At 51.3% G+C, this 18,550-nt stretch overlaps 1 protein-coding gene and 1 long non-coding RNA gene across 6 annotated transcripts in view; both read left to right on the forward strand.

The window, feature by feature from the left end:
- Window positions 1-475: 475 nt before the first annotated feature.
- On the forward strand, window positions 476-4,584 carry LOC148056009 (uncharacterized). 2 transcript variants are annotated; one of them, XR_015704334.1, is made up of 3 exons: window positions 476-525; window positions 2,231-2,425; window positions 3,633-4,584. It is a non-coding gene; the product is annotated as an uncharacterized LOC148056009 (long non-coding RNA). The 2 variants fall into 2 exon arrangements; XR_015704335.1 differs by having other exon boundaries at window positions 499-525; window positions 2,088-2,425.
- Window positions 4,585-8,179: 3,595 nt separating this feature from the next.
- The window catches only part of PAX7 (paired box 7), a 101,467-nt gene continuing 91,096 nt past the window's right edge, over window positions 8,180-18,550 (forward strand). For 2 of the 4 annotated variants that reach the window (XM_087755248.1, XM_087755250.1), the window contains exons 1-4: window positions 8,180-8,264; window positions 10,205-10,440; window positions 11,085-11,214; window positions 12,222-12,356. In XM_087755248.1, coding sequence (XP_087611374.1) covers window positions 8,180-8,264; window positions 10,205-10,440; window positions 11,085-11,214; window positions 12,222-12,356 — 586 coding nt within the window. The remainder of the gene's footprint in view (window positions 8,265-10,204; window positions 10,441-11,084; window positions 11,215-12,221; window positions 12,357-18,550) is intronic. The other 2 variants (XM_087755249.1, XM_087755251.1) reach the window with 1 other exon arrangement.

Consider the following 18,550-nt stretch of genomic DNA (forward strand, 5'->3'; position numbering starts at 1 on the left):
AAAAACCACCTTATTTCTTTTGAAAGAAACACTAATCTTTTTTAACTACTTCAATGTAGTTTTTAGATAAGGCTTATCTTGAGTTCAGAGACCAAACACGCAAATAATAAAACTACAGAATTATCAGCTTTGAAAAGATAAAAAGCCAAGCAACCACACAGCACCTACCTTGAGGTTGGAGAAGGCAGCCCAGACAAAAACCGAAGCTTCCAGAGCCTGCACACCTTGATCGCTCCTGCCACTCTGCATATACCGTTCTCTAAGCTTTCTAGCAACCTTAGAAAGAAGTTTAAGAACTATAGTAAGCCCTTTCCAAGAGCTTTCTTCATCTGCTTGCACTCCTTGCAAGCCCCAAAGCAACTGGCCCAAAGCCTGAGCACCTCCCCAATCAGCCCCACAACCAGTCACACCTGCAGCTTGTACAGCTCTCATACTGGTTCCAGAGAGGCTCCAGCGCTATAAAGGTCAATGGTTCCTGAGGTTCCCCTTCCCACACCTGGGCAGCATCCTGGCTTGCAGTCCTTGGTATGTGCTTTACCCTATGCCATCAACTATTTAAGCAAAACCTTATTATTGTGTTGCTTTGCTATGTATAATCCTGAGGTTTGTTGGCTCTAGTTAAGCTGTGAAGGTGCGTTGTGGGATTTTTAATTCTCAATACTATAATTAAGCATTAGAAGAGGGTTTCCAGCTATCCTATTTTTTCTTTTTTTGCTACTGTAGCAACCCATTTGTGCAATGTTAGAATTGACAACAAAGCAGCTCCACTTATACAATACTAGAGCAAAATACCTGACCTAAACTGAAATGGGAATAAAAGGCAGGTTTTATACTGAGATGCCAAGCAATTTTAAATGAAGGGCTTTGAACAAGGAGGTTCTAACTGGTCTCAATAATGTTGGGGTTACAGCAGTAAGCCTCATATAATTATATCTTTTTTTTTTTTGAAGGCTGGTATGGTCTGTGTGAGTCTTATGTTACTGTTATTGCTTGATTTCTGTCACTGTGTTAGTTAGCTGAGTTGTTCTTGCTGTGCTTCCATACAGGATGGTGCAAAGGTGGGCTGGTTTTGGGGTACCACGGTGTTACAGTCATCTTATGCGTTATAGATAATGTGAAAAAACACAGTACTGAGCTTCTTCCTTTAGCGACCAGCTGTCCTCAATCACTGTCTGTGTATTAATTCCTCTTTCTGTGAGAAAAGCCTTTCTCTATCAGAAAGGGGAGCATCTGATACAGTCAGGGAAGCCTTGCATGGCTTCTCCTTGCCACCAGCACGAGCTGACTAGAAATGCTCTGCTTAAATGGGGCCTCTGAGAGCAGGGCTGGTCTTGCTAAAATCTGTGTGGTTGGTGACGTTTTTCCTTAAATCTCTCCATTTCCTTGCCTTCATCCTCTTCCTTGTGGAAATCCTGGGTTCTGCTGTTGTCTTGGCTTTCCAGCTCAACTGGGGCCAGGTCTTGCCTAATTCTACCTCACCTGGTGGGACAGGGATGCTGCATCTGCAGCTGGTGTCAATAATGAACCTTATTAATCCCAGTCAGGGTGAAAGACCCCAGCTGGGAACTGGGGAGGGGGAGAAAAAGGGCTGCTCCTGGCCATCCCTTTCCCCTCTGCAGTGCAAGGGACTGATGGGGAATAGTGCCATGGCTTCAAATTCGAGTCTTTTCAGGACACAGGTGAGCTGGAAACTATAAGGGAGAAGGGGAAGAAGCCTTTGCAAATGCACTTTTTGATCTGCCTTAACAACTGCTATAGAGAATTAAACGGAATTCATTTCTGTGATGAAGGAATTAATGGCAATATGGAGAATCAGGCTCAGGTAGGAGACTTGAATCCAAAGAAGGGAATAAAGCCTTGAAATTCAAATGGAAAAATTATTATACAAGCATAAAGGGAAGCTATTTTACACCTGTAAGACTAAATGTATAAATATGAAGCAACTGCTCCCTCTGGGAAGAGAGGATTGTGCTTTTAATTCACCCAGACAAATATGCAGCTCGGCTCCATCTGATTCCTTACACTTCAGGAAAGAGCAAACCAAACCCTTTGTGTTTTCTCCCCTCCATGCTTCTGACTTTTTCCAGGACTTCTTGCTGCTGCAATGCTCTTCTCTGTGCTGGCAGCCTCCTGGGGCCAGACCCCGCTGCGAGACGCCAGCCCTGTGCTCTGCTTTACCTGGCTCTCGAAGGGCTTCCTCGAGCTCGCTGTCCCCCTTGCCTACACACAGGACTGTAGCGACGGTAGATTCAGCTCCCAGAAAACACAGACAGCTGTGGAAGCACCGAGAGCAGCCGGGGTGTTACGTACAGGCGTCTGGGTGTACTTTCCTCACCCCCCAGCATAAGGAAGGAAGAGTGATGTCTTTATGGGGGTGAGAAATGTCCTGGCCCTTAGGACTGGAGTGGGACTAATCTGGGAACAGGTGAGTTATGGGCCAGATAACAAGGGATTTGGATGTATATCCAGTGTGGAGGCAGCTTGAATTATTTGAGGGCAGGTGCTCTGTTCTCTTCTGTAAATCCATCTTCAGCATGCCTGAAGCTGGGTGTCTCAAAAAGAAAGGCACCCTAAAATTACCATCCCCCTTGCTCCCAGGCTGTCCCCTTTCCTCTGAAAGCACGTTGACTCCTAGGTGCCCAGCCTCAGTGTTTTCCCCCTGGCACCAGTCGCGTCCCTTGCCACCTTCTCCAACAGCCTGGTCCCTTCAAATACATTATTTGCGAAGCTCCAGGAAGGTGTGAGTTAGGAAAACCCCCTCTTGCTTGCACCCTTATTCTGCTCCACAGCATCTCTCAGCGTGGTCCTTCTCCCTGCGTGGTCAGGCCCTATTTTCGTGTGTTATTTCTACTGCATAACACCGAACAAATCGAACGCACGGAGGAAAGCGTTCTCCCCGTCCTGAAAAGCCATGTGAAACGGGAAGCGAGGCCGGTAGCGGGAGTACAGGAATCCCGTTGTATGCAGGGAAAACCCAATTAGTCTGCGCACCCTGACAAAAGTAGAACTGAGCCTTTTAGCAAGGAGTAGTTAATCTTCTTTAGAAAAAAAACTAAGCAGGGACTACCAGTGGAATAGAAGTTGGTGCGGTACTGTTGAATATCTCTAAAGCCACTTATAGGTTCAAAGAATGAACAAGGCCATTGCCAGCCTTATTATTTTGATTTGTTTAATGAAAATACTCTGCTCATTCCATAGATGTTATGCTTTGATAAGGTAATTGTTCAAGGGCGCAGCTTACATCCTATTAATACTGCACTCTGGGCAAATTAAAGCTGACCCAGTGGAGAGGCAGATCCAAGGCGCCCGGTGGTGGTGTGACACTCTGCCTTTTGTTTGGCATCCTGATGGGGAGCGGAGATGGAGGAGTTTTATTCTTGGGTTTGGGCCTTGCCTTCCCTGGGGGAAAAAAAAGAAATGAGTTGCTGTTACATGCACAAATTAACAGCCTGGCTAACCCGGTTCCTTGCCGAGCTGCGGGGTCAGTGTTGACAGCGCAGGAGCCCTCTGTGTTAAAAAAGTGTAAACTTTTCCTTTAGAAATAGTCCTGGAAGTGGAAACTGGTTTCTCCCTGCTTTAGGGCTTCCAAAACCCCGTGGTCTGATTGCATGGAACTTTTTTTCCTTCTTCAGCAAAGAAGTTAAGAGCATCGCTGGCGAAGCAGCAGAGCCTTGTTCCCCTAAGACTGGGGAGGGAAGAGGAGAAGGAGGGACCAGGACGATGCTCTCCACGCAACCTGAGGGCCACGCTCTGGAGCTGGGCAACCAAGCAAAGCCCTTAAATTTCCCTTCCCTACCCTGGTTTTGCTTCTTCTAACCCACCTGTAACCGACAGCAGGTCTTAGCAATAAATGCAGTTTGTTTTTTTGCTGATAGCCCCCTTTGAGGAGCTGCCTTGCCCAAGGACCTCTGGTACCTGGGGACACTTGGGATCTTCTGAGACCTGGGACACGGGAGGGCACTTCTGCGCCCGTGGGTCGGGGATGCTGCAAGAAGCTCGGGTGGGAGCAGGCACCGAATCCCCGCACCCAAACCCCATCTGCTTCGTTCGGCAGCTTCTGGGCTTTAATGCAAATAAGAAAAAATAATTTTGGGGGTGATGCGGAGGATGGGTGGACCTGGCTTCCCTGGTCCTGGCCCAGGAGCTGCTTTTCCAGCTCTCAGCCACCTTTTAAACCAAGCAGCCCGTTTTTCCTGAGCCTGCCTTCGCTGCAAATATTCCTTTTCTGCTTTCTGGGTTTTCTGAAAAAACAAACACTTCAGGCTGAATGTGTTACTCTTCCTTTCACGATTTTTTCAATGGTCATTTTAAAAAATGCGCAAGTCCCTCAGAAATATTTTTTTTAAATCCCCGGTTTTCAAGGTGGATTTATCGCCCTTTAAAGAGAGATTTATTGGATAATCGCTTAAAAAAATAATGCTTATTACTCCGGGATCTCAAATGGAGCACCTTCCCACATTAGTAATCTTCTTGTAATTGCAGAAGGTAGCAACTTTTCATTAAATAATTCATCCCCGGGCGGGTTTGTTTTTTTTTTTTTGCATCCTACTGGTGGAGGGGGGGAAATCGTGATCGAATTCCTCAGCTTTTAGTTGACCAGATGAGACACGTCTGACTTATCTTCTAAGGACATTTCTCGTTTCTAGATCCGCATCGCTCTAGAAATGGGCTGGCATCTTGGAAAGAAAAAAAGAAGTAGGACTTTTTTTGAGGAGAATGATCATTCATAAGAAAGGATGATTGGGGCTGCTCGCCTCCGGCGCAGCGCTCATGCCCCAGTGATTTTTTTTCTGGGCAGGCTTAGCTAACCTGTGTGCATCTTCTTCCAGTCGAAAATTGGATGTACAGCCCTTTTCCCCCCGGCCTGGCGGCGTTAGCCCCCTCCAAGGAGCCCTCCAGCCCCTCGCACTTGAGAAGCCCCTTCTTCCCGGGAAGGATGCAGGGAAGGATGCTGGGGGCGAGAGATGCTCCTAGAAAATAAAATAAAAAATAAAAAAAAAGCCAACCCCATTCCCTTCTGCTTATGAGTTGGCTTTCAGTGCTGATTTACAAGCCGTTTCTCCAAAGGGAATAGCGATATACGGCATTTATCAACCAGAAACATACCTTAGGAAACCATGGAGATGCGCAGGGAAAGGGGAAAGCGGGGAGGAATTCTGCCCCTGTTCCTTTAAGCAGTTACTTGCTCCTTTCCTGATTGATGCTTGTTTTAATCTATTGCTCGCTGCTCCCAGGAGAGAAAAGAAGGGGTCTCTCTTTTGTGAACATGGGTAATGAAGCAGAGCACTGGGCAAAAAAAGGGGAAAAAAAAAAAAATAAGAAAATTAAAAAAGGGGTTCCCCCTCTCAGTTGGGTGCGCAGGTAACACCCCCGGCGCCCAGATCCGCATGTGAAATCGCCATTTCACCCCTGCACACTCCTTAATTGTTAGAAAAATGATTTGTGAAATTGCTTTCCAGCAGGAGCATCCCCCCTCCCCGGGCTGTGCCAGGCCCCGCCGCCCCCTTGTCCCCCCCGACACAAAACGAGGGCTGCCGCCACATGCCACCGCACCGCTTAAATAAAAAGCAAATCATTAAAAAATGAAGGTAGCTCTTTGCTTAGCGGCTGCCCGGAGCTGGCAGCAAGAGCTGGAGGAGAAAGTGAAGGGTTTGGGGGGGTTTCTTTTGCCTGAAAGTGTCAAATCTTCCCCCAGTTCGGGGGGGGCGAGGGAAAACTGTGTTTGATGGGAGAGATTTCTCTGCCGGCGCGGTAACCCCGGAGCGGCGGGGACGCCGGGCTCGGCTGCTTCGGTTTGATCTTCCCCCGGTGCTGAGAGAGCAGAAACGTTTAATTTTCAACTTTATTCCCAGGCTCTTCCCCCCCCCCCCCCATTTAAGCAAATGAAAGGCAAATAATTGAATTACTGCCGGGCTGGAGGAATGCGGTTGAGAAGGGGCTGCGAGGGGCTCCGAGCTGGTCCCGCTCAGCTCTGCCCGTTATTTTTCTGCCTAAAACTTCGGGAATTGGCGTTTTGGGGGCGGAGGGGAGGAGAGGGTCTTTATTTTCGTTTGCTGGAGCCCCAAAGTCGGGGCTGCGCCGGGATTTGGCGACTTTGGGAGCAACTTGACACCTTGGAAAGAATATCAATGTTGCTTCCCCCCCCCCCCGCGTCCCGTGTTTTTTTTTTGGGGGGGGGGGGGGGTTGGGCGAATTTTAGGCGTGGAAACGTGAGAAAAGCAAACCGGGACGGCGCAGCGAGGCGGGCGCGGGTTTAGGCTGAGCTTTGCGGCTGCGGGGAGCGAGGAAGAGGGGGAGCGAGGAAGAGGTGGCCGGACCGGGAGGGGTCCAGCCGGGGCTCTCATTGCAAAGCAAAAACCGGCAGCGGGAGAAGGGAGGGGGGGATTAGGGGTGGGGATGCTCTCGGGGGGGGGGGGACGACGACAGATTTAGGGACCGCATTTGGGGTCCAGACGGGTCAGAAGCGTCGCTGGCTGCTTTATCCCCCCTCCCAGGATGCTGTTAAGGGAGGGGGAAGAGAAGTTTCCAGCGGTTTGCACGGCAAGCCCTTTTACAGCTGCAAACAAAAGGGTTCGTGAGCCCTGGCGTCATGCCCCGCTGCGAGGAGGATTCCTGCCCCGCTCCTGGTTTTGGGGGGAAAACATCGCCTATTTGTTCAGCCCGGGCCGGGTCAGCGAGCGAGCGAGCGGGCGGGGGAGCACCGGGGGGGGTGTGTGTCCCCCCCCCCGAAATATGGTACCGGCGGGGCAGCTCGGAGCCCGTCTCTTCATTAAGGATGCGATGTTAATGAGGGAGGGGCGCGGGGAGGTACCTGGGGCTGGGGGGAGGAGGCGGGGGGCCGCTCAGCCGGTCCCCATCCCGGTCCCCATCCCGGTCCCCATCGAGCCTGGCTCAGGTGTGAGCGGGGCTGGGCGGGCCTGGCCCCCCCTCAACCGCTGGGAAGGGGGAAAAGGGGGGGAAAAGGGGTCCGACCCCCTCCCGGGGGAGCGGGCTGCAGGGCGGTGAGTGCCGGGCTCGGGCGGGCAGCTACGGGGGGGATTGTGTTTTATCTATTTATTATATTTATTCTTTAACTTTGTTTTAATTTTATTTATATTCTCATTTTTTCATTATTTTATTTTATTCATTTAATTTTATTTTCATTTATATTTAATTTTATTTATATTTTATTTATTTTATTTTTATTTTCTTTATTTCTAACCCCCGCTGCAGCCCCCCGGCCGGGATCAGCCCCCCACCCCGCCCCGGGCCGGCTTTACCCCGCCGGGACCCGCACGGATGCTCCAAGCGCGCCTAACTTTCTCAGGCGACAAAAAACCCAAACGCAAACCTTTCCTCAACTTTCTCCTCGCTCCTTTCACCCCAATATATTTACAAACCGGGGGAGGGGGACCCCAGCTTTCCATCAAAAGGAAGCCAAGCCTAGTAATGAATAATAACATCTTAAAAAAAAAAAAAAATAAGGCGAGCCCGTGGCTCTGCCTGCGCGCTGGGAAGCTGCTGGTTCTTATTGGTCCCTCGGCCCCGCCGCGGTACCCCCTTCCCCGGCCCTGGATAAAAGAAAGGAGCCGGAGCCTATCACAGCCCGCTCGGCCTCCCCGCGGCCCCAACTTCGGCGCTTTAACAACTTCCAAACCCTCCATCTGACACCCCCTCCTCCTCCCAGCCCCCCCCCCCCCCGGCACCAGCATCCCTTAAGCGACAGGCAGCGACCACTTAAAAAAAAAAAAAAAAAAAAAGCAACAACAAAATAAGGGGGGGAACGCGGCTCCCCCCCCCCAGCCCTAAGCCCAGCCCAGCACCGAGGCAACTTTGGATGTGTCTGCCTCTCCCGGCAGTCGGGCTTACATTCCTCCGGAGCGCCCGCTCAGGCCGGTGGTGACATAGCCTAAAACTTTAAGAGGAATTTCTGGTGGGTGATTCCCCTTCTTTTTCCCACCCCTCCTTATTATTATTTTTAATTTTTTATTTTTTTTTTTTCTCTCCCCTTGGAGCAAAGATTTCTCCCTTGTTTTGCAGCCGCGGGCTGGAAGAGCGAAGCGCTTCGGCTCCGAGGAGAGGCGTCCCCGCAGCCCCCCCCCGCCCCAGCCCCGGCTCTCTCGGCTCTCCCGGGGCCAAGGGGTCCCCCCCGGTTTGGACCGGACCCTCTCCGCCGCCCCGACCCCCCCTCCCCTTTACCATGGCAGCTCTCCCCGGGACGGTGCCTCGGATGATGCGCCCGGCTCCGGGGCAAAACTACCCTCGCACAGGCTTCCCCTTGGAAGGTAGGTCTGGGACGGCACCTCTCGACACCGCTCCTTCCCCCGGCACCTCGCTATAGCCGGGGGGCTCGGGGGGGGATGCAGCCGAACTGCGCAGCCGGGGGGTCCCCGAACACCCCAACTTCTCCCCGGTGTTTGGCTCCTTCCCTTCCCGCTGGAGCCGCTCCGGCCCCGCGAAATTACCGGCTTGGGGCTTTTTTTTTTTTTTTTTTTCCCCCTCTTTCTCCCCCCTTATTTAAAGTAGTTTCACGCATCCCGCAGATTTTTGGGGGCAGGTTCTCCTAGTTTGCGTTTGGTTTTTTGGTTTGGTTTTGTTTGTTTTGTTTTTTTTAAAAACCGGCAAATATCCCGACGATTTAATCTCCCCGAAAAGGTGGGGAAAAGCAACCAAATGGCTTGTTTTCAACTTTTCTGGGGGAAAATAAGAAAAAAAAACCCAAACCAACCCAAACTGGTAGGCGCTACTGTGGGGAACCGAGGTGTCCTTGGCCGGGGCTGGCGAGGGGAGGGGGGACTCGGGAGCTGTCACCTCGCTAAGTGACATCGCCACCTCGCAGCGCATCAACTGTCCCCATCATCTGCTTTTTCTTTGTGTGACGGGGTTATTATTTCTAAGCACAGAGAGACAAAAAAAAAAAAAAGAAAAAAGAAAGTTGGGGGGAGGCAAAATTGGAGCGGGCCCCCTCTCCCCGCATTTATTAAACAGGAAAATTTCATCCTGCCCGTGATCAAGTGGCGAAACTCAAACCTGTGGAAAACCACGCAGGCTGCAAAACATACAAGCTGGGGGGATTTGCTGAAGTGCTTTTCTGTAGCAAATGAAGTAAAACAGACGGCAAGGGAAAGGATCAAAGGATTACAACAATATTTGCACAACATGACTGGGAATAATGAAAAGAGAGAGCGGCCGGCGGTTTTAGTACCTCTTGAATGTAAAATTGGCCACTCGAGTGTTATCTGTCGATAATGATATATCCAGGGAGTGCTGGCCAAGTGACTTGGAATTAGTGGTGCATGATTCTTGTTAAATCGCGAGGCAATTTCTGGAATCGACTTTTCTTTGTATAAAGAGAAAAATCACCCCCCTCGCCTTCCCCGTCCCTCGCCCCCTCCAGCCTTTCTGCAAATTACCCAGCTGAGTTCTCCCCCCCCCCGTGCTTTTTTTTTCCCTTTTTCTTTTTAATTTCCAGCCTGTGAAATCGTATTAATCTGCAAGATCTACATTGCGAGATATTAAACAAATCGGGGAGGGGGCTCGGGGAGCTGCTGCTCCCCTGCTCCGGGCGGGGATGCGCCGCGCAAGGTGGCGGGGAAGCGGCGCGGCCGCGGGGGATCCGCACCCGCTCCGCACCCGCTCCGCACCTCCCCAAACCGCTCACCAAGCCCCCAAAATAACCCCCCAAAAGCCCCTCGAGGGTATTTAAAGAGGTTATTTCCAAAAGTTTGTTAGAAAGCAGTTAGCTCCGTAATTTGAAGCGAGATGCGGCGTGCGCTTTTTGGGGGGAGAATGGGAAGTTTAGGGGGGCTTTGCCATGCGGTTTGAAATCTGTCCTTATTTAAAACGTCGGGTATGATTTAAAACATAGGTGTGAAATGCCAAAAATATCGATATAGGGACAGAAACAGAGCGGCCAGCCCGGGGAGCGGGGTGGTGGGCATGCGGGTCCCGGGCTGCTTTTATTTTTCCCTCCATCGATGGGAAAAATCTTCCCCGGGCTGCGGAGATAAACACCGAGGTCCGGGATGGGCGGGAGGCTTCTCCCTTCTTTTAAAAATTCAAATTTTTAAAGAGATTTAAAAGAGAGATGCTGAAGGTGCGGAGAGAGATGCTGAACCCCGTTTTGCTGGGGTTTTGTCTTCTTTTAGCTTCTCCCCCTCCCTTGTTGTTGTTGGGGTTTTGATGTTGTTGGGGTTTTGTTTTTATTTTTCCCCTTGCTTTCCAGTTTCCACCCCGCTGGGCCAGGGCAGGGTGAACCAGCTCGGAGGGGTGTTCATCAACGGGCGACCGCTGCCCAACCACATCCGTCATAAAATCGTGGAGATGGCCCACCACGGGATCCGGCCCTGCGTGATCTCCCGCCAGCTGCGGGTCTCCCACGGCTGCGTCTCCAAAATCCTCTGCCGGTACCAGGAGACGGGCTCCATCCGTCCCGGAGCCATCGGAGGCAGCAAGCCCAGGGTGAGTGCAATGCGGGAGCCGCGCGAAGCCACCCTCCTTACGTTACCAAAAATTAACATTTTTGGGGGGTGTATAAGTTTTTCAGGGGGAAAAGGGGGAGGAGGGGAAGGGGCTTTATTAAAGGCGCAATTTGCAGGCTCAGATGGGTAAAAATCAGCGCGGAGTTGAAGGCTATGAATAAATTAAAGTGATTTTTTTTTTTTTTTCCCCCCATGTGCAACAAGTGGTGTGCGTTCAAGCATTCGCTTCGGCCCCGGTGTGTGGGGAGGAGGCAAGCCGGGGTGTTTTGGGGAATAGTAAATCGCTGGGTGTATATAACCCCCCCCAAAAGCATCCCCTGCACCCCCTTGCTGCCTCCTTCCCCCCCCGGGGCTCAGGATAAGCCCATCCTGGCTCATCCTCTTGGCCCCCAAAGACTCTGCTTTTAGGGAGGCCAACCTTTGGGAGAGGAGGGCCTTTCCCCAGCTTTATTTTCCTCCTTTTCCCCCTTCAAATCCCCATTCTTAGCCCCAAAACTAGCAGCCAGGGCGAGGAGGATTGAACTGAGCTGAACAGCTTTTCTTTTCAATTAAAAGTGCTTTTTTCTCTCCCCTTCCCTCTCTCTGCACACGCGGGCACGCACCGGTGTCCCTTGATCACAAAAGCAGGTCGCTACTCCTGACGTGGAGAAGAAAATCGAGGAATACAAACGGGAAAACCCCGGGATGTTTAGCTGGGAGATCCGAGACAGGCTCCTGAAGGATGGGCACTGTGACCGGAGCACCGTGCCCTCAGGTGAGAAGGCAGCTTGGCAAGAAGGACACCCCGATACCCGCTGGAAGATGGAGGGAAATGATTATCACCACCAAAAATGTTTCCAGGGGCTACAAACATCCTCTCGGCCTTTGCTTTGACAGGGGACGGGGAAAAAAAAAAAAATCACCCCAAGCAAAGCCACAGCAGCAAATAACCACCAGGCGAGGGGGGGCTGTGCCCTGGCCGCGCTGCGGTCTGCTGGAAAAACAAACACAAATAAACCAATTTTCCCAACTTATTCCAATTCCCTTGAAAGCAGGGGGGCTCCCGGCGTGGAGGGAGCACGCACGGAGGCAGACCCCAAGCCCAGGGTTAAAGGGGACCCCGGGCGCCCCATTGGGACTCGCTTGCTCGGTGGGGGCTGCAGAGCCGCGTTTCCGTCAGCCAGGGATCCCCACCGCCCGTGGAAAGCGACTCCGCACCCCAGCACTGGGGCTGCAGGGACGTGTGAGCTTTTGGGGCCTGGCTGAGAGTTCCCCTCTGGTTTGGGGGGCTGACCCTTCTCTGCAGGGCCCATCTCCCCCAAAGCAGGACAGGGCCCAGCTCTGAAGCCAAGCTGAGGGTCCCACTTGGGGCTGGGGTGAAACCTGGGTACTGGGGGGCCTTTTCCCTCTCACAAAGCAGGTGGTAGCCCCGGGGGTGCGCAACCTGGGGTGTTGCACCGGCTGGGATGCTCCGTGGGGTGTTGCGCACAATCGGGTGCTGCTCGTGCCGGGTGTTTCGGTGGGACGGCGATGAGCGTGTCCAACTTTGGGTGTCCAGCTTGGCGGCTCGGTGCGATGGCGGGGGTGAACCCAGGGGTGTTTCGGAGGGCACAGAGGATGGGGCAGGTGCGTACCCCTGGGAAAAGGGGGTGCAGATGCCCTTCGTGTGCGTGCAAGGCCTCCTGCCCGAGTCGCGCAGCTCCGGCTTGGGTTTTCCCAGCCGTCTCCCACCTTGCCTTCCCAGGCAGCTTATACTTGCCTTTTTGTCTTTGACTGTCTGAGGTTTAGTGAGTTCGATTAGCCGTGTGCTACGCATCAAATTCGGGAAGAAAGAGGAAGAGGAGGACTGCGACAAGAAGGAGGAAGACGGGGAGAAGAAGGCCAAGCACAGCATAGACGGCATCCTGGGCGACAAAGGTAAAGGCGGCCGTGCGTGCCCCGGGGCTGGGCTGGAGGGGACATTTGGGCGAGGGGACACGTCCCTCCCTGCCAAGAGTAAGAGAGGGGATGGCTCCAGAGCTTCTTGCGTTTGTCCTTTCCGAAAATGACTGACTGCAGAGTCGAGGGTGTGATGCAGGGCCCTGGGAGGGGAAGGTGGTACCCAGCCCCTCGGGCTGAGGATGCTTTCCCAGGAGGAAGAGTTGGTGGTGGTTTGCTCTGGATCAATTATTTATAAAGGGGGAAAGGAGATGGCTGGGGGGGAGGCATCTCTGATTCCTAAATGAATTTGTTAAACAGATTTCTCTCCTGCTCTCTAAGTGGTCCCCTGAAACTCTGGCTGACAGTTGACCGATTTGGCCAATCAATATCAATTAGAGAAGCCGGGATCGGCGCTGCGCTGGGGCTGCCGCAGAGCCACCGGCGCCGGGGAAGCGCTGAGGGGAGATGGGGGCTCCTCGGATGAGAGGAAACGGGGGGTCTGCCCCCCTAAATAAAATCAGGAAAAAGAAATCTGGCATTTCTGATGAAGGGCTTGCGGCCAGGCCGGTGGGGGGAGAGCAGGGGGGCCTGTTATCATCTCCCACGGTTGGCGCTTTCCTCTCATGGGAGGAAAAATTAAACTTTTTAAAGCTCCTGTGCTGTAAATGTGGGGTGGGGGACGAGGCACGGCTGGAGCCGGCCATTGCAGCGCTTGTGATTTTATTTTTGGCAAGTTCGGGGGGGTGATGGTTCCCCTTCCCCCCAAAAAAAAAGGGGGGAAGATGGCATTTTTAGAGGGCATAATTGAGATTTATCAACGAGGGCGTTTGCAATGATGGGGAAGTTTTAAGCAACGGGAGGGAGGAGCTGCTGTGTCGGTTTAGGCAGAAAATGATTTTCTTGCGTCGCAGAGCTCAGCGCTTTTTCGGGGGGGAAAACAGCAATTATACCAGTCTTGGGGGTGGGCTTCAGGAAATTGGGTTTTGCTATTTTTCTCCAAAATTGGTGGCAAAATGGCGATGGCCCAGGCCTCTCGGGCTTGAGTCGCTCGGAGTTTCGGGGGATTTGCGATATCATCGGTGTCAGGCCCAGAGGGAATGGGGTGAGAGTCGTTTTCTGTACGGAGAGGGTCCCCAGTCCGGGTGGGGGGAGCAGGGGGAATCGCTTACAAAGTTTCTCACTAGCTACAAAGTTTTCCCCATTTTGGGACAATGTGGGTGAGCGGGGAAATATCGAAGTGGGGGGAATTTGGGGCAGAAAAAAGCTTCTCCGTGTCACCATCAAACGTTCCTGGGAGTTTTAAATGAAGGTGCACAAAAGGGGTTTCTTTAAGGATCCGATCCCTTTTTTTTTTTTTTTTTTCCAACCTTGAAGATGAACTTCACTTACAAAGACCTTCAAGTCTATTGAAGCTTTATAAGCAAAAGATTCCTGACTACAAAAGCAAACAGTAGAAGAAGAAAAAAAAAAGAAAAAGAGAAAAAAAAAAAAAAGAAGGGGGGGGAAAGGGGGAAAAACCCTAGGCTGCCTTAAAAATGGAGTAAAGGGATGGGGGAGGGAGGGCTTGTCTATTCTCATTCAAAATTCTGCAAGGAGGAGAAAAAGTTGGGACAAAGGGCCAAGGAAGGGAAGAAAGGGAGATAAATTATTCAAAACTCCCTGCTGTTAGATAGTTTTGTAATATTATAGGACCGTCTGTTGGAAAAAGGATAGCCGTTGGACGTTGCAAAATGTTGCTTGTGATTTGGAAACAGGCGATGCTCATTTGCAAATCGGGGCTATTGTGTCCGCGAAAAGCTCCCCCCATCACTTTGGGGTGGTTTTAATTTTATTGGGGGGGCGGGAGAGCTGTTTGGGTTTAAGATTTTATTTTATTTCAGCCTCGTCGCTTGAAAAAAAATCTATGATTTTTAAACTGCGGGATGATTTTTATTTTTCCCCTTCTCCGTGCGTGTTTTCCCCATCACCACCCCCAAAATAAAAAAAAAAAAGAGCGAAGGAGCTGGAGGCTTTTTCTTCCTTAATAACGTGCAGAAGTGCGTGTCAATAAGCAAAACAAACCGCTCTCTTCTTCCTTCGTGGGTGATATCGCGGGCAAATAAAACCCGAGCCCCCGGTTCTTGGTGGAACCGGTCCGTTTGCACTCAGGGCTCATTCGGGCAAATTCCCGATGCCGGAGCCGCGGAGCGCCGCGCTCCCTCCGAGCGCGCAGCCTCCGCTCCCTCTCCCGTCCCTGGAGATAAACCCCCATTTATCGGGTTTGGGTTTTTTTTTTTCCCTCCCCTGACTCCGTAGATTTGCGGAGAAATCACCCCCAAAAAAAAAAAAAACCAACAACAACAAACCTCGGGTTTGGGGTTTGGGGTTTGGGGAGGGGGGAGCAGCAACCGCAGACGCAGCGGGTTGGGTCCGAGCGCCGCCGCGGTCGCCACAAGATCGAGCGCAATTAAAAAATAATAATTAAAGAAAACCCAAACCCCAACTTTACCGCCGTCAATATATGTTTTCACGTCTGGAAAAGTTTTAATGGCCCCAATTAAGCTAATTGATGATTCGACTTGTAAAACACTCCGAGGCGGTGAGTGTGCGCTGTGTATTTTTTCCTTTTATTTTTTTTTTTTGCTCGGGAATAATAATGCTTTTTCAAGATCTCTCTCCCCCCACCCTACCAATTTTCCTGGGAGGCTTGCAATAAAAATAAAAATACTAACGTACTCCTGACACTTGTTCTCCAGCCCTGCTTTCACTGCGTGGGCGTGTGGGTTTGGGTTGGTTGTGGGGTTTTTTTAATGCATTTTTTTATTATTATTGCGGATGGGGGGAGAGAGGGGAAAACTTTGTTTTGGCCTTTTTCCTCCTGACAAACGCCTTTGCTCCATTTGCGGGTTCTCCTTGCGGGGAGCCGGAGGAAGACAGCCCTAAATGCTCTCTCTTTTTAAGTGTTAAAGAAAGCTTCCACCCTGCGCCTGTTTCTTTCTATCGTCTGCTTGGCATTTAATAATGTTAAGACTTATTAGAGCTGGTAATGAAAACTGTGGCTGTTGAATAGGGAGCTGTGTTGGAGAAGGGTGTAATAGCTCCAAGGCATGCTAAGAAATGTATTTATCCCCAATCAGTACTCACTCTCTGAGTTCCCAGCACAAACGTTAAGTTGAAGGGTTTTAAGGCAGATTAAATTGAGCCTTTATTTCTTTGCACTTTCATCTTTAAACGGCTCACTCCAGCTAGCCCTGGGCATATATTCATGAGGCTTCGCTTTATTTTTTTTTTATTTTTTTTTTTATCCTTGTTAAGACCGAGTTATTATTATTTGGGGTTGTTGTTATTTATTATGACTGGTGGGGTTTATTAGGGAGGGTCACGCGTGGGTGATGCGCTTGTTCTCCCGCACCCCGCGGATCCGAGGGGAAGGGGGGGGGATAATTTGGGGACCCCCAAAGCTAAGGGAGTGCTGGGGAAGGTGCTCAGCGAGGAGCAGGGGCGAGGCCTCATCCTGGCGGGGTGCTAACGGCAAGCAGACAGGGGTGAGGGGGGCTGCGGGGTTACGGGGAAGGCGGTCAGCCCGCACCGGAGGAACGGAGCGGGTCCCCCCGCGGCCGCGGGTGGGAGCAGCCGGTCCTGCCCCCGCGCCGCGCCGGCTGCCGCGGAGGGTGCTCGGGGCTGGGGCGCTGGGCGCAGGGGACCCAGCGGGTTGTATCTGGGGGGAAAACGGCTTTTGAATTCATTTTCTCCCCTGTTTTATTTCTCCGAACTCCGCTTTATTGCACGGAGTTTCTGCCACCGCCCGGTTTTCCTTCGAGACCCGCCCCGTGGCGGCGTGGGATGGGGCAAGCCGAGCGGGAAAGCCGGGGATAGCGGCGGGATTTGTTTTTCTTGGAGGTGGGAAAGGCGTACGGGTGTGAAGAGCAGTTGGGGGGCAGATTTGGACCTTTGGAGGTGATAACGACTTAATGTGGTAGCAGGCGCTGCCGCTGATGTAGGGTTTTGGGGGGGCCGGAGACAGGAGGAAGCTGCTTGGACTGGGTTTACAAGGTCCTGCCCAATTTAATTAGGCTCGGGGGAGGGAAGGGATAGGGAAAAAGAAGGGGGGAGCCCCCCACACCTGGAAAAGGGCTTTGTTTCCCAAGCTGGCGTGGGGGGAAAGAGGGGATATGGAGTCGATTTATCAGCAAACAATCTGCATCGATTTAAAACCAACAAGCGCTTTCTCTGTAAATGTATGTTTAGAAGGGAGATGGAGTGGGGGGGAACAGACACTTCATCAAATCAAGGGATTACGAAAGGTTGGCAATCTAATCAAACAGAGACCAGGCGGGATTTGTGAGTGTTGCGAGTGGGATCAGCTCTAATAATGGGGGGCAGGAAAGAGATAGGGTAGTGTCAAGCAATTCATTGGCTTTAGGCTGAGTTATTCTGTGCATATTTCAGGGAGAGAGAGGAGGGAAAAGGAGGAAAAAAAAAAAAAAAGCAGGGAGAGGGAGAAGGGGGGGCTGGATGTGAGCACACACGGAGCTTACATGTCACAAAAAAAGCTGAGACAAATGAGGTACAACAATAAACACAGATAACAATTACAAAGGCAAACAGTGGCTTTTGGGAACGAGTAGCTGCAGAACCTGGTCTACATAAACAAAGTAGGCAAATGTTTGCAAGATAAACTCCTTCCTAAATCAAGTGTGACGGGAAGGAGAGAAGAGAGGAGGAGAGATAAGGTTGGAAGGGGGAATAAACGAGTATAATCTAATACAAGACGTCTTAAAAAACAAACTTAAGACAAGGATGCGGGGAGAGAGGTTCAATTATACAGTAGGAAGTGAAATAATATAAGGGAGATGTTTGTGATCCAGGGTTTGTTTGGGTTTTTTTCTTTTTTTACATCACCCCCCCCCCTCCTTTGGGGGGAGAAGAATAGGTTCAAGTGTAGAGCGGGGAAAATAGGAGGGGAAGAGCGGTACGGGGCGCGCTGGCTGGCAGGCGGGGTGCCCGGGCTTCGGCTCGGAAGGGCAATGCACGTTATGGTCTGTAACTGGAAGGGTAGCTTGCGGGATACTGGGCGGGTGGGAGGCAGATACTGGGCGATGCGGGGGAGATGGGTGCCGCGGTAGAGGAGGGGAGGCGGGGAGCTGCCGGGTCTCCTCCTCATGCGGGGTTTCGGCCGTGAGCGGGGCAGGGGCCGAGGGAGCGGCGTGACCCAGGGGTGCGCAGGGCTCCTTCGGAAACCAACGGATCCCCCCCGCTCTTAACCCCCCAAATAATTTAAAGAAGTAGTTTAAGGCCGTGTTGGGGCTTATTCTCTTTTATAGAGACATGTATATGTGGATGTCTCCAAACGAGAGTTGTATATAAGAGGGGAGAGACGTGTCTGCAGTGTGGTTAAAGGAATTAGATATTTACCAGTTTGAAATAAGCCTGGTTATAAAAAAAGGGAGAGAGAGAGAGAGAGACACTGAAAAGATGAGACGGGAGAACACTTCAAACGAATTCATCATCTGGAGTGGTGAAGGGGAGATTTAGAGACAGTATTGGGAAGTTATTTAGATATTAATAACATATTTTCCTGAGGCGTCAGGAGTGCCTCCATACGCACTTTTTTCTCGCAGCTATTTGGCTGGGTGAAATATGGGAGACCCAAATGTTGGGAAGAGATAACACAATCAGCCTAGCCCTGGTCCTGTGACTGCATCATAGCATTAAACCCGGATTAACCTCCCCTTTCTCCCCCTCCCCCCCTCCCAGTTCCCCCCCCCCAGCCCCCCCGAGAAGCTTTCCAAATTTTTCAGGGGAATTTACATGGCAGGATTTTAAAGCACATATAACACTAGCCTTAAAGCTGTAAGGTACTTACTCGAGCATTAGGGTAAGGCGGGGGGGGGAAGTATCTTTCTGAAAATTACGTTTGCTACAAAAGAAATAAGCAAATAAGGGACCCTCTTAAGACCTGAGCTTTGGAGATATTATATATTTATAGAGACTATTCTAAAAAAAAAAAAAAAAAAGTCCATTTCAATCAGCTGCCACATTACTCTCCTCTCCACCGTTGGCTTTTGCCTTTTTTTTTTTTTTTTTTAATTTAATTTGAAGTTCACTCCGATTTGGGCTCTGGGGTTTTGGGGGGTTTTTTTGGAGGCAAGAAGATGCTGGGGGGTCCCAGGCCGGGAAGCAGCGGAGGGCTCCGGGCCGGGGGGGCCGGG

The sequence above is a fragment of the Nipponia nippon genome, unplaced genomic scaffold (assembly GCF_047370975.1).
Source record: "Nipponia nippon isolate SJK-2023a ecotype South Korea unplaced genomic scaffold, ASM4737097v1 scaffold_19, whole genome shotgun sequence".
Lineage (NCBI taxonomy): Eukaryota > Metazoa > Chordata > Aves > Pelecaniformes > Threskiornithidae > Nipponia > Nipponia nippon.